Below are 14,172 nucleotides of genomic sequence, written 5' to 3'. Positions count from 1 at the left end.
CTGAAAACTGCCAAAATTCAAATGTGTTAGAAATCCAAAGTGGCTCATCTCTAGGAAATGGCCAGTTGTTGAGATCAACTGTTGTCTGTCTGTAGTGATCAAAAGTATATCACAGGTAAAAAATGGCAAGTTAGAAAAGGAAAAAGTCAGCCATAAAAATAATGCAACATTTATAGAAAAAGCCACATTTTAAAAAAAGTAACCATTTAAATAGTCTAGTTTAATAAATGAATAAGACACATTTAGCCTAGCCCCTTGTCTAGAGCCTTAAAAATGCACACATTAGAGCTCTGAATTGGGGAGATGGGCCAGTGACTTGTGGCTTCATCCAGTGACCATTTAAATTGCTAATGTTTTTTTTGAAGTGCTGCTTTTAAACTCTCTGCAGACCACTGACAAGTGGTCCTCACATCACCAATGGTCCATGAAACATAGTTTGACAACTGAAGTCTTATACAGTACAATCGCCTCATGGCTGATTCCACAAAGAGTAGCTGCTTCTCTGCCCCCTTTTTGTCCAGGCCCGCCCTCCCTAGACCTATGGAACCAGAAGCCTGTGGTGCATCTGCAGAGGGCTTTTATATCACAGAATTGGGAAAAGGATTGGGGAAAGTATTGAGAAGAATGGTATCATGTAGAAATCACTTCATCCTGCTACTTTCCCGACTCCAGATCAACCTAATCTGGCTCTCCGCTGCATGCAGATGTAGATGGAACATCAGGCCTTAAATCAGGGGAAGGCAAACTATGGCCCGCAGGCTGGATCCAGCCTGTTAGGGCTTTTAATCTGGCCTGTAGGATTGCCACCCGCATGGTGCAGCAGAGCAAAGGCAGGCTCCCTGCCTGCCCTGGCCCTGTGCTCCCAGAAGCAGCCAGCATCCCATCCCTGCAGCCCCTGGGGGAGGGGGCAGAGGGCTTCCCTTGCCCGCAGGCACCACCGCCCGCAGGCACCGCCCCCCGCAGCTCCCATTTGCCGGGAACAGGGAACCACGACCAATGGGAACTGCAAGGGTGGTACCGGCAGGTGAGGGCAGTGTACGGCTGAGCCGCCTGTTCCACCCCACCCCCAGGAGCCACTGCAGGACATGCTGGCCACACAGAAATTTGAAGTTATGTATGTTTCTGGTGATTCCATTTCCTTCTCCCATGAACAGTTCCTGTTGTAGCATTATCCTCCATCATGGCAACTATGGCATCATCTATCTTCCCAATTTGGTGTTTGATAGGCTTTATCACCTCCACTCGACTTTCCCATCGTGTGGCATTCAGTGGTTTCAGTGTCAGAGAGGATGGTCCCAGATGTTGCTTCAAAATTTGTCATTGATGAGTTGATGCAGAGAAAAATACATAGATGCTTTGAATTACATTAAGTAATTCAGCAGCCTCACTAGAAGCTGATGCTGGATTACTGACCACCAAGTTCAATGAATGAGAACTGCATGGGACAAAAAAAGCTCGAGGATTTAACTTTCGGATCCATGTCTGCACGCCTCTGTTCTTTCCTCTCATGTTGGCACCATTATCATAGCCCTGACCTCTCATGTTAGCTACCGCAATTCCTGTATCTTCCAGCTTTTTAAGAAGCACATTTGTCATATCAGCTCCTGTAGTATCATCAAAGTCCATAAACTTTAGAAAATGCTCTCTGATAGTCACTGTTGCAGGAACATTTTCACTAGGTTCTGTTGCTGTTACAAAATGCACCATTAAAGTCATTTGTTCCGTATGGCTGATGTCAGGTGTACAGCCCAGAATAACAGAGTAATATCTTGCTGACTTCAGATCTGCCACAATCTTCTGTTTGACTTTGGTTGCCAGTAACTGCATTTTGAATTGTTTTTCCAAGGTAGTGGTGTGTGTACATTTCTTGGGTGGTGACTCTTCTTAGATACTCCTGGAGTACAGCATCAAACTCAGCCATCAGCTCCACAATTTTAAGGAAGTTTCCATTGTTTGGCACATACAGCTGATCTGAAGTACCACGCAGTGCTAGGTTTGGGGTAGCAAGCATTCTCACAATGGCAATGAGCCTTTTCCAGTTTTGCCAGTAAAGAGACTCTGATGCAATCTTCTCTTGATGCTGATCATCTATGGTGGCCTTTAACCTTAGTCTCATCTCAAGCTCTTTCCAGCTCTGGAATGCTCTCTGGTGATTTGCTGCCTTCTCATGGCATGCCAGACTTCTAGCCAGATTTTTCCAGTCCTTTTGTTCCTGTAGAACCCAATGTGGCTGGAACATTAGACTGGAAGAGTTTGCAACAAAAACAGTATGCAGCATTCTGGGTTTTTGAGTACATAAGCCATGGCCTCTCCACTTTGTCACCATTGGGGATTTCACGCCAGTAATGTGTTGGATGGAAACCTCTATTTTCATTGTCTTTGGAGAACATGAAGTTTTTCACTTGCTGTGGCCCATGCAGTATAAGGAAGGCCCTCAGGCTACTGCTCAAGTGGGTCCAAAGTCCTGGATCATCTAGACTTAAGGAATTAAACTCAGTAGCAGCTGTTTCTTGCACCTCCACCACACTCTCTTCTCTGATCTTCACTTTTCTTCAGGAATGTGCAGGGTTACCTCCATTTGAGATGGAGAGATGGATGCTGCAGTAGCTGCCAGGTCACCTGCACCCTGACTAACTGGAAGATCACCACTCAGATCCTCACTCGGGCCGGAAGGCTCACCGTGAACATTTGTGTCTATGTATCTCAGGAGAGCTCGTTTCTGTTTAGATAGAAAAGCTTCCTTTGCTTTCTTTCTTTTTCTGAATGCTGTCCCATAGGGGCATTTTCTTCTTTCACTCATGACTGCTGTTCCCTGCCAGCTATAGTGGCTCTCAACACTCAATTGAAGGGGACAAATAAGCAGGCTGGTAGCAGGGCCTGAGTGAGGGAAGATATCAGCATCTTAAGGGCCTAACTGGCTCCTACTACTTCAGTTGACTGCCTTTTCTCCTCAAGTGGGTTCAGGGAAGCAGCAGGAAACAGGAAGCTCCCTTAGAAGCTGGTGTAAATCAGTCCAGGCTCCTGGGGGTGCTAGAGAGGTACATAAGAGGCTCCTCCTCCTCTCTCTTTCTCCCTGCAGCTCCTGCTGCTTTCTGTTATTCCCTCTCACCTTTTCTCCTGCCTGCCTGTTCTGTCTCTTGTGCCCTCCTTCCTCCAGCACAGCACTCCACCATCTCTGTGCATCTAGAGCAGAGAGAATACATATGCACCAGCAGCAGACACAATTTTCTACACTCTGGGTCCTAGTGGCGCTCCCCCACCCCCACCCTAGTCTGGCACCTGAGGCGGCTGCCTCAGTTTGCCTCATGGTAAGGCCAGCCCTGGCCACCATACCTTGGCCTGGATTCTGCATTGAACCTGAACCCCAAGCCCTAGCCTAAACTAATCCATATCTGAACATCAGTGCTCTGGCCCAAGTCATGAATCATATAACAATTTTTAGTTTATTCTAGACACAGCTTCTTTTTGATATTAAAGGCTGTATTCTTTCCCTAATGTAAGGGAAACTGAATGCATAATCCTTTCAGAATGTAATTAAAGGAAACCCTCCTTTAATCAAGCCATTTACCACAATTACATCACTTAATATGAGGGAAAAGAGGGACAAATAAATATAAAAGGAAGTGAAGAAAAAGAAAACAAGTGGGAACAATGAAGTGAACTTTGACTATGGTTCACCCGTGATGGTCATGCCCCTTTATCCCTTTTTCCATTCTCCTCTTTGATATATGACTAAGCTCTCACAGAGGTTGACCTGGCAAATCCAGTTAACATTTCAGATCAACCAGCTTCCATCGTTTCTTTCGCAAGAAGGACAGGTAGTTACAAATGACTGTAAACAATTTTTACGCTAATTCATAAAAATGGAAGAGTTATTGCCTTAGGCATGTTCTTTCAGCTTCAGTTGAGTGAGATCACTGTATCCATCATGACATCCAGCTTACGATGAAGCTGCAGATCTATAGAATCAGTTATACTAGCTCTGTTGTACAGAAGTGAAACATGAGCACAAGAACACAGGATTGATGGTTTTGATTTTTGTCGTATTTGTCAGTTGCTCCATATCAAATGGTAGGACAAGATCAGAAATGAGGATATTCATAGCTGAACCCAGCAACCACCTCTATCAGCACTGGTTTGGTTTTGGCAGCTTTCTTGGTAGGGATGTATTATTGGAATGGAAGACTAACAATCCCAATGGGTGCATATCAAGGAATGCTGATACTCAGCCACAATCACATGGGTATCAAAAACTTTGGTGGCGCTATAAGATTGTCAGTGATGAACATAAACTGAAAATCAGCCTGATCACCTTTAGCACCTAGCCAGAGATCAATCTGGGTTGTGCTCTGTCTGCAAGGAGAGAGGATCCCGATCTCTCTCTGCAAGGATCCCATTGGGATTTGTCATGATGACTGTGCCCCGTTATAAGATAACTGTATAAATTCTCTAGACCTGCCAGCCAAGTTTTCTGGGCTGTGACATTCCCCTTGACAAATCCTGAACTTTCTCCAATTCTATGGGACTGTCCTTTTTATCTCTTGGTTTCCTTTGGATTAAGAGTATGATGCTCCCTTCCCATTTGCACTGGCAGAAAGTTGTTAAAGCCAGTACAACGTCAAGGTCTCAGAGACTGGAAGATGTTTGTGGTGAGCAAAGAAAGAAAAAGGTATAAAAGAAACTCTGTCCAAAAGGTCCCTTAAAAATATGGACCCTCTTTTGCCCACATCCCACACCACCCCTCAATCACTGATTTAACACTTTCCTCCAAGACCCTACTGTGTGGAAGGTGACTTTCCCTGTTAATTCGTAAAAAAAGAAAAGGTTGGCTTCTATCGTAAACTGAATGGCAGCTTATTGTATCTTCACAATGTGTTAATAGATGTTTTAGTTTTCAACTGGGCAAACTGCTTGAAACTATAGTAAAGAACAAAACTATCAGACACATAGATGAACATAATTTGTTGGGGAAGAGTCAACATGGTTTTTGTAAAGGGGAAATCATGCCTCACCAATCTACTAGAGTTCTTTGAGGGGGTCAACAAACATGTGGACAAGGATCCAGTGGATATAGGGTACTTAGATTTTCAGAAAACCTTTGACAAAGTCCCTCACCAAAGGCTCTTAAGCAAGGTAAGCTATCATGGGATAACAGGGAAGGTCCTCTTATGGATTGATAACTGGCTAAAAGATAGGAAACAAAGGGGTAGGAATAAATGGTTAGTTTTCAGAATGGAGAGAGGTAAATAGTGGTGTTCCCCAGGGGTTGTAGGGGCCCAGTCCTATTCAACATATTCATAAATGATCTGGAAAAAGGGGTAAACAGTGAGGTTGCAAAATTTGCAGAGGATACAAAACTACTCAAGATAGTTAAGTCCCAGAAAGACTGTGAAGAGCTACAAAAGGATCGCTCAAAACTGGGTGACTGGGCAACAAAATGGCAGATGAAATTCAATGTTGATAATGCAAAGTAATGCTCATTTGGATAACATAACCCCAACTATACATATAAAATGATGGGGTCTAACTTAGCTGTTTCCACTCAAGAAAGAGCTCTTGGAGTCATTGAGGATAGTTTTCTGAAAACACCCACTCAGTATACAGTGGGAGTCAAAAAGGAAACAGAATGTTGGGCATCATTAAGAAAGGGATGGGTAATAAGATATATATGAAAATATCATATTGCCTCTATATAAATCCATGGTACGCCCACATCTTGAATACTGTGTGCAGATGTGGTCACCCCATCTCAAAGATATATTGGAATTGGAAAAGGTTCAGAAAAGGGCAACAAAAATTATTAGGGGTATGGAACGGCTGCCATATGAGGAGAGATAAGACTGGGACTTTTCAGCTTGGAAAAGAGGAGACTAAGGGGGGATATGATAGGGATTTATAAAATCATGACTGGTGTGGAGAAAGTAAATAAGGAAGTGTTATTTACTCCTTTTCATAACACAAGAACTAGGGGCCACCAAATGAAATTACTAGGCAGCAAATTTAAAACAAACAAAAGGAAGTATTTTTTCACAGAATGCACAAGTCAGTCTGTGGAACTCCTTGCCAGAGGATGTTGTGAAGGCCAAGACTATAACAGGGTTCAAAAAAGAACTAGATAAGTTCATGGAGGATAGGTCCATCAATGGCTATTAGCCAGGATGGGCAGGGATGGCGTCCCTAGCCTCTGTTTGCCGGGACAACAGGGGATGGATCACCTGTTCTGTTCATTCCCTCTGGGGCACTGGCATTGGCCACTGTCAGCAGACAGGATACTGGGCTAGATGGACCTTTGGTCTTACCCAGTATGGTCATTCTTATGTTCTTTCTTCAAAAGATGATGCAAAGTGCAAAAATTTAAAAAACAAAACAAACTAGGAAGTTTTCTCTTTTTTTAGCTTTCATTGATTCCTTAGTATCATTGGCTACAAAATTGCCATTCCCACCTGCAGTGCTCTAGAAATAATAACATATGAAAATAAATAATTTTATAGGAAAGATAATTCCTGTGTGATTTGTACAAATTACTATAATGTTTTCCTTTTCCTTCTATTTACAGAAGCTATAGAAATCAAACAATGCATAAGCTTTCCTCTGAAGAGGTGGAGTCCATGCGGGATATGCTGACACACAGTCTGTATCAAGTACGACAAAGGGTGTGTAAGCAACTCTTGTAACAAAGCTCTGTACTTGTAGATCAAAAGATCATGTGTACCCTCCTCGCCATGATAGCAACAACCAATGGTAGCTGCAAAGATAGTATTGTTCTTCTCAGCTGAACCGTGAAACTGTGTTAATGGGAAATACTGAGCCAGATCCTCAGCTGGTGTCAATTGGATTTCAATGGAGGAGCTCTGATTTACATCAGCTGAGGATCTGGCCCATTGCGCTCAGATCTCACAGTACCAAAATGTAAAAGGGAGTTCGCCTTCTAGCTTTTCACCCTGATGTCTGATCTACAATGTAACAGGACAAGAAAATCCAGAAACTAGCTCTAGAGGTCAGGCTTCCCTATCTGTAAAGATCTCGGTGACTCAGGAATGTTCTCCTTTCTGATATTGCCCAACACCTAGTTTATCTAGTTTAACTTTCCAAGCCCTCTCTCTCACCAGTCGCACACAAGCTGTGACCTGTGACTGCAACAGCAGACCTGTCGAGTATTTTCATGGCAACTGAGGAGGTGGAGCTGATATGGAATTTAGGAGTCATGGTATTTACCTGAACATGTGCAGCCGTTATATATATATATATTTTAAAGCAAACTATCTGCAGAGTAGGTTTAAAACTGATATTATTCTAATCTCAATGGCCCTGCCCCGTGAAGGAGCAGCAGGGCCATTAGGGGCCAGCACTGTTGTGGAGGCACAGGACCTACGTAGATTTGCCAGATTTGGGAGGTAGGTCTCATGGCTTGTTCTGCGTGGGAGACAAAGATCCCTCAAGATAGGATGATAGGGGAAGAACTCCCTCCCACCCAGAGCCTTGTCTTGTAAGCTTTTCTGTGAGCTGGGCCTCAGCAAGGATTTATTTTGAAAAAAATGGACGTGACTTTGGTATCCTGTGAAAAATACAGTGTGACGCTGGTCAAAGGTGCAGCATCAGTGTAACCCAGTCCAATGCATCACGAACCAACCAAGCATAATGCTGAGCACCGCCGTGCTCTCCTATGGCAAAGTGTGCTAGCAGGTACGCTTGGGTAACCCTGAAATTATGTTGATCAACGGTTCTGACTAAAGTAACGTATGAAGAATAATCATTTTATAACAGGTCATTGTTCACGTTACAGTCTTCTTTAAAATTGTCTGAATTGTAGCCAATTGTCCTCATGAAAGGTATTTCTTATCTTACTAGCAAGTTCCATATGCATCTGTCCTATACATTACTGAGGTGAACCCTGTGTCTGCAAAATCAGTTACCTTAAGATCTACTAGCGCTGCACTATAGCATGCTATGTGGTATTTGAAACCGTATCTTCTTTTGGAAATGAAGGATTTTAATAACACTACTACCCACTTATCTTGAACTCTGAGGGCCTAACTATGCTCTGGAATGTCACTGGAATTGCATCAGTGTGAATCCAGTATAAATGGGATTGAGATCAGGTCCTAAATCTTCAAATTGCTGTACAAAAATCAGTGAATTTTCCCTCACGACACCCCTATGAGGTAGATAACTTTTACTCTCATTTCACAGGTTGAGGGCCTGATTCTCTACAGCCTTGCACCATTTGCAGCCATATTCACCAGTGCACAGTGATTGTAAATTTCTGTCAAGTTAAAATGGAAGGGCCTGATTCTCATTTACACTAAAGCCACTTTATACCACTCTGGCAGTGTTAAAGAGCCTTAAAGTGAGTATACATTAAACGAATGCCCACTTTAAGGCTCTTTTACAATGTCAGCGTGGTGTAAAGCAGCTTCGGTGTAGCTGAGAATTAGGCCCAAAGAGTTTAACATCCACCCTACACTCACTTTGGATAGGTGTAAATGGTTACCCAAGATAATAGAGAATCAGGCCCAGTGACTAAACTTTTACCAGACACTGCTGAAGGTATTGTGGCATTATAGCTTCTACCAGTGTGGTAGAATCCACCCTTGAATTGCACGGATAGAACTAATCTGGCAGAGGATGTATGCTGCTCAGAGATGGGGAATCGCTGCTGGCTAAATGGAAACTTTTGTCGGTAGGACACAAAATGCCAGGATGTGCTGCCTTTCTAGTGTAGACCAGGCCTAAGAAACAGAGGGGTCAGTCCTTGGTTCTGACTGAGATCTATCTGGTACAGGAACGGAGTGGGAAGCAAAGGTCCCCATCTTTGGACTTCCTTAATTCCTAAGGGTCCTCCAGTTTATGCAATCCTTTCCTCCTGGGCCCAGCCACAGCTCTGTAGGATGTGACATGTGGGTAAGGATCATGTAGAGCTGTGCTTTGCTGGCTGTTCACCACCAGGGAATTCACCACTGCACAGGTAGGGAGGGACTGGAGTGCTACAAGGGGGCCATACTGAAGGCCAGGATCTGTCCCAGAGAAGTTGTGCAAGATTTCACAGCAAGTCTGTGGCGGAGCCAGGAACAGGACACAAGAGAAGTTCCTTGCTCCCAGTCGCATGCTTGACTGGACTGCGCTGCTTGAGCCAATGCGGCAAGTGTGCATAGGGAAGAGAGTCAAATACATGTATTTTCTATTTCAGACCCTGTCGTATAACAGACACAACCTGCCAACAGAAACAAGCGAGAAACAAGCCAAAGAAATTCTCATCCGGCGCCAGAACAGCCTGAGGCAGAGTGTGAGGAAAGGAAACAGCTTTTCTTGGGGGAAACCGGTAATTGTTATGCAAGCTACAATTTGTGTGATCAGGGCATAAAGATACCTGCCTGCCTCTGGACGTACAAAACCCAGCCAATTTTAACTTACTTTTGCAATAATTGGAATGAATATTTCCCACAGAGCATCAGAAGAGGAAAGCACTTGGAAACAACGGGCTATATTCAACAATAATGTCAGTGACATGTCACCTGTATGCTAGTCAGAACACAGTGTAATTGGTTGTAAGAGGTAAAGCACTGTAACTTGCACTAACTTTGCCATTCACTGTGGGTACAAAACAAATGAAACACATGCCTTGGGTCTAAGGCAAAGCCCTTTTAAGTCAATGGGAGTCTTTCCATTGACTTCAGCTGGCTTTGGATCATACCCCAAGGGTCAGATTTTGATCCTGTTTGCACTGGTGTAAACCCAGTGTAAATGGATTCAGAATCAGGTTCTGAGGGTGTGGAAGGTGTAAGTGTAAATCCACTTACACTGGTTTCACACTGTTGTAGCACATCTGTGTAGGTGTAGCACAAAATGCAGCAAAGCCCAAATAACCACTACCCTTTATTTCCATCCTGCTGCTAGTTGCTATTCTTGTAACAACCCAGATTTCCAGTCCCTTGGTGTGTAAATTACATTGGTTTGGCCCATCATTGAATGCCAGAACAGTGCCTCTATTGTTATACTGCCTTTTCATTGAATTAAATCCAGAGTCTTCCTTGGGAATTTGCCCCATTTATCTCAGACTGAATTTGGCCCATATAGTTTAAACAGTGGAAAGGCACAGCTTGGAATGTCCTGCATGCTGAACTGGTTCTGCTTCTGAATCCAGGCTGGCACAATTAAATATACTGTATGCTTTTCTGTCTTTGTTCACAGGCTAGCACCCAAAATTTGCGTTTCTTCACTTTACCGTATGGTACTCATCATACAGCGAGACGAAAAGCAAGGCATGATGCTTCTGCAGGTAACAAACACGCTTTACTCTGCACACCTCTCCAAAAGGATACAGTGGAAAACAGAGAATTTGTTCCATGAATTTTACAACAATATCCCCTAATAATCCAAAGTTTCTTTAAATGAGTCACATCGCCTTCACCTATCTGTCTCTCCATGGTGTTTACATGGCACCAACTGTGGTCATCTGCTCAGGACACCCAGAACCAATAAGCCACTGTGTTACCCCTTCGCCTCAGCCAGGGCGAACTTTGCTGGAGTTTAGATTGTCGGTCAGGTTCCTGCTACACCAGTCTATCCAGCAAACTCCTCAAGATTCTGCTAGTCTGATCCTTGCCTTGCAAGGTAACAATCACTGAATCCCAGTTCTCAAGTTCCCTCTTATGGGACTAGCCTGCTGGTTCACTCTTTGCTTCAATATAACAGCACTGAGATGGTTTATAATAAAACTAAGAATAAGTTTATTAATAAGCAACAAAGAGTTAAATAATACTAAGCAGGAGAAAGAGACAGGTGAGGTGACAAACAAAACATAACACACTTTCTAGTGACTAAAACTGAATTTTAGCAAGTTACAATTTTTGCCTAAACAGTTTTCTTGCTTACATCAAGTTACCAACATCTACAGCCCTCCAGGCCAGAGGATCCAACCTTCAGAAATGTAGAGGGCACCGTTCCCTGTTTTCCCTAAATGATGGAAAACTAGAATGTCTTTTGGCTCCACTTATATTTCCCAGAGTCCATTGTAGTTGCCTCAAGAGCCAGGAAGACACCTGGGGGTTCAGACACAATCTGCCCCAAAGTGTCTCTTGTCTCTTCCCTCATCTCCACTGTGATATACATTTTTCTTCTTCTTCTTGGTATGACAGTAGCAGATCAGACCCTCTTGTAGCATGTATTCTACATACACAGAGTAAGATGCAGTTCTACTCTGAACAGCTTACAATTTAAGTAGACAAGACAGACACTGGGTGGGAGGAGAAACAGAGGTCAAGAGCAGTGATGTGACTTGTCAAGGTCACACAGCCGGCCAGTGTTGGAGCTAGGCATGGAACCTAGGTCTATTAACTCTCTGTCCATTATCCTACCTGTTAGATCATGCGCCACTAGACACCTTTCTGCTTTTTGTTTACATATGGACTCCTGAAACACAATTTTGTTGAAAACGGCTATTCAGTTTTGCCAAAATTAAAAATCTGGCAGTGAATGACACTATTTTTTAAACCACCTTTGTAGGAAAAATAGTGAAAAGCCAAATGTTGCTTGTTTCCTGCATGTGCAAAATGATTTACTCTGTTCCATTTCTTTTTTCCTATTGAAACAAAAGAAAGTGTTTGTGATCCGTGTAAGCAAACTACCCACTTCAGGTTGTGCATACATTGGGTGCATAACACAGTAAGGAGCCCTTGATAAGATCCCAGCCAAAACCTTCAAAGTTATTTATTTCCAAAGAGATTTCTGAACTACAGCTATAAAACAGGTGGTAACTAACAGGATTTATGGGTCAAGGCAGTGATGAGCTGCCAAAAGCTGAAGAACCGGTTCCTTCAGTCGCTCCGGGTCTTCGGCGGCACTTCGGTGGCACGTCCTTCAGTTGCTCTGAGTCTTCAGCGGCACTGAAGGACTGCCAAAGATCCGGAGCGAGTGAGGGACCCACCGCCGAAGTCTAAACCGGTTCTAAACCGGCTTCAAAATTTAACAACCGGTTTGCATGAACCGGCTCCAGCTCACCACTGGGTCAAGGGATATTAGCTCTGTTAAAAAGCTGTTAAATATTTCAGCACAACAGTCTATGATATGAAGATCTATTGCAATCCCTTTCTTAGGGCCTAACCTTTCCTTATTGCTGCCATTAGCAAATCTCCTATTATTTCATTGGAGAATTTGGAACATACCCCAGGAATGGTGCAAAGCAGCTGAGGCTGGGCTGAGAATCTAGCTCAGGGCATATAGTTTTAAAGATACATCAGTGAATCTATGCAGGGAGTTTACAATAATCAGAAGCTTGTGCTACCCACTGGTAATAATCAGGGAAGGCAAAACAAACTTCAGCAGAACACAGTGAGATGCAAAGAAAATTAGTCACTTTGACAGAGCCCATGGGACTAGGCATCTAAATACATGTGAGGATCTGGGGCTTTGGTTGCTTGAGTATCCAAAACAGCATGGTAACACAAATTAACCAAATTTCAAAATAGTGGTCATTTTTCTCCTGTTTCACACAAGTAAATATTTCTATGACCAATATGTCTGACACTTTGTAGCACCGATTACCCCATCTGGCTAGATATAGATATAAGCCACCTTATTATGTCCAGTCCTCTTTCAGAGTTTAAATTTTTTTCTTCATATTGTCCATTTTCTCTGAGACAACTATGTGTGTGTTTAATTGCAATAGGATATAATCTGTTTTATAACCCTTCATGTATTTTTGCTTATTTGAAGGTTCCTGTATTTTTTATGAGTAATTATGTAATAGTGTGGCTAATTTATTTTACACCTTCAGACGGTCTGTAATTAATGAAAGAGCAAAGATTTTCTTAGTTAAATAAATAGGACAAGAGGGCTAGTTCACCTTGTTGTAGGCAAAAGTTTTGCACCAGAGACCATGGAAGTGCCTTGGGTGCCAAAGGGTGTGTTTCTAATACGGTTACGGAACTTTGACTTCAGAGAAGTCTCTTCCTCTGACACACCCAGGTTAATCAAAGAGCCCTGAAGCCAAACCTTCAGGTGCAACTGGTTATTTTGGTCTTGCTAATTGCAGGTGACCTGTAATGTTCCAGTTGGAAACCTTTCATCAATCACATTCAGGTCTAGGTTTTGTTTTTTGTAATGCTTCAGAATTATGGGTTTGGTTATCTGCTTGAATAACTTGCAGAACATTAAAACTTACAAGAATGAGTTTCCTGCATGGGATAATATGACCATAGCAGCATTGAGAGCTATTAACATGGAGCAGAGTACGCTCATTTATTAAGGTTTAAGGGTAGAACAAAGCCCAATACAGGATGCACTATTTGCCAAAAATCCATTGTCTCTCCACTACTTAAGAAATATAGGTTATTTTAATTGTCCCTCATAATAACATGTACATTATTTTACAGTAATTACCCCAAGCACTACAGCTCCAGTGTAACATCTATGACCTCAGAATAATACTCTATTATATTAAGTATTTTCTTTTAATAGTTCTTAATAAAATACTCTCTTTTTTTTTCTAATAATACCAATCCCTTTTGTGTTAATGTCCAGGTGATTACAGCAGTGATTCTGATTCAATGGTCTCCATCATGTTCAGTCCACAGCTCCGAGCAGGCTCACTTGGAGCAAACCCTCGTCAACAGGAGATGGTTCTGATGGAGCGGTTAGGTAGAAGAGAGAAACTGTCAGATTTTGCAGATCAGAGGGGAACCCCAAGCAAGCAGGATCACACAGCTAGAATAAGAAGATCGGCTTTAATGCCAAAGCCCCAGTTTGACGCAGTGTTTGAAGAACAAATACAGGGATATGAATCAGAAGAGGAGGAAGGAGCAGTCGCCGCATCAAGGCCATCAGTTAAATGGGCAGCAGAGAAAAGAAATGTAAGACATTTCCACAAAGCCCCAAACCCCCCATTCTGGAGAAAATAGCAAAATTCTTATATGAACCATAATTACAATGTTTATCTTGGGACCTTTGAACTAATTCTGATGCCAGTTCTAAGCACAGTGTGAAGGTTTTTAGAAGTTCTGCGTAGAATCAGTACTTGAACACTCAGATTGAAGGTTGTTTGCCTGAAGCCACTGAATGGCACAATAGTAAATGTCTACAGTATCTGCTGGAAGAGAGGTGTACGTTAACTTAACTTACCATCAGTGAAATGTGTGTGAATATTTATAGTATCTCATAATTCTATATTCTGTCCTA

The 14,172-nt window shown here is 42.7% G+C and overlaps 1 protein-coding gene across 1 annotated transcript in view; it reads left to right on the top strand.

The window, feature by feature from the left end:
* SLC9A4 (solute carrier family 9 member A4) overlaps nucleotides 1–13,895 on the top strand; it is a 53,396-nt gene extending 39,501 nt beyond the window's left edge. The window contains exons 9-12 of the mRNA XM_077807094.1: nucleotides 6,557–6,653; nucleotides 9,188–9,319; nucleotides 10,189–10,276; nucleotides 13,519–13,895. Of these exons, the coding sequence (XP_077663220.1) occupies nucleotides 6,557–6,653; nucleotides 9,188–9,319; nucleotides 10,189–10,276; nucleotides 13,519–13,895 (694 nt within the window). The remainder of the gene's footprint in view (nucleotides 1–6,556; nucleotides 6,654–9,187; nucleotides 9,320–10,188; nucleotides 10,277–13,518) is intronic.
* The last annotated feature ends 277 nt before the right edge of the window (nucleotides 13,896–14,172 follow it).

This window comes from Eretmochelys imbricata, chromosome 1 (genome assembly GCF_965152235.1).
Source record: "Eretmochelys imbricata isolate rEreImb1 chromosome 1, rEreImb1.hap1, whole genome shotgun sequence".
In the NCBI taxonomy this organism is placed as follows: Eukaryota; Metazoa; Chordata; order Testudines; family Cheloniidae; genus Eretmochelys; species Eretmochelys imbricata.
This window is presented reverse-complemented; position numbering and strand designations above follow the sequence as displayed.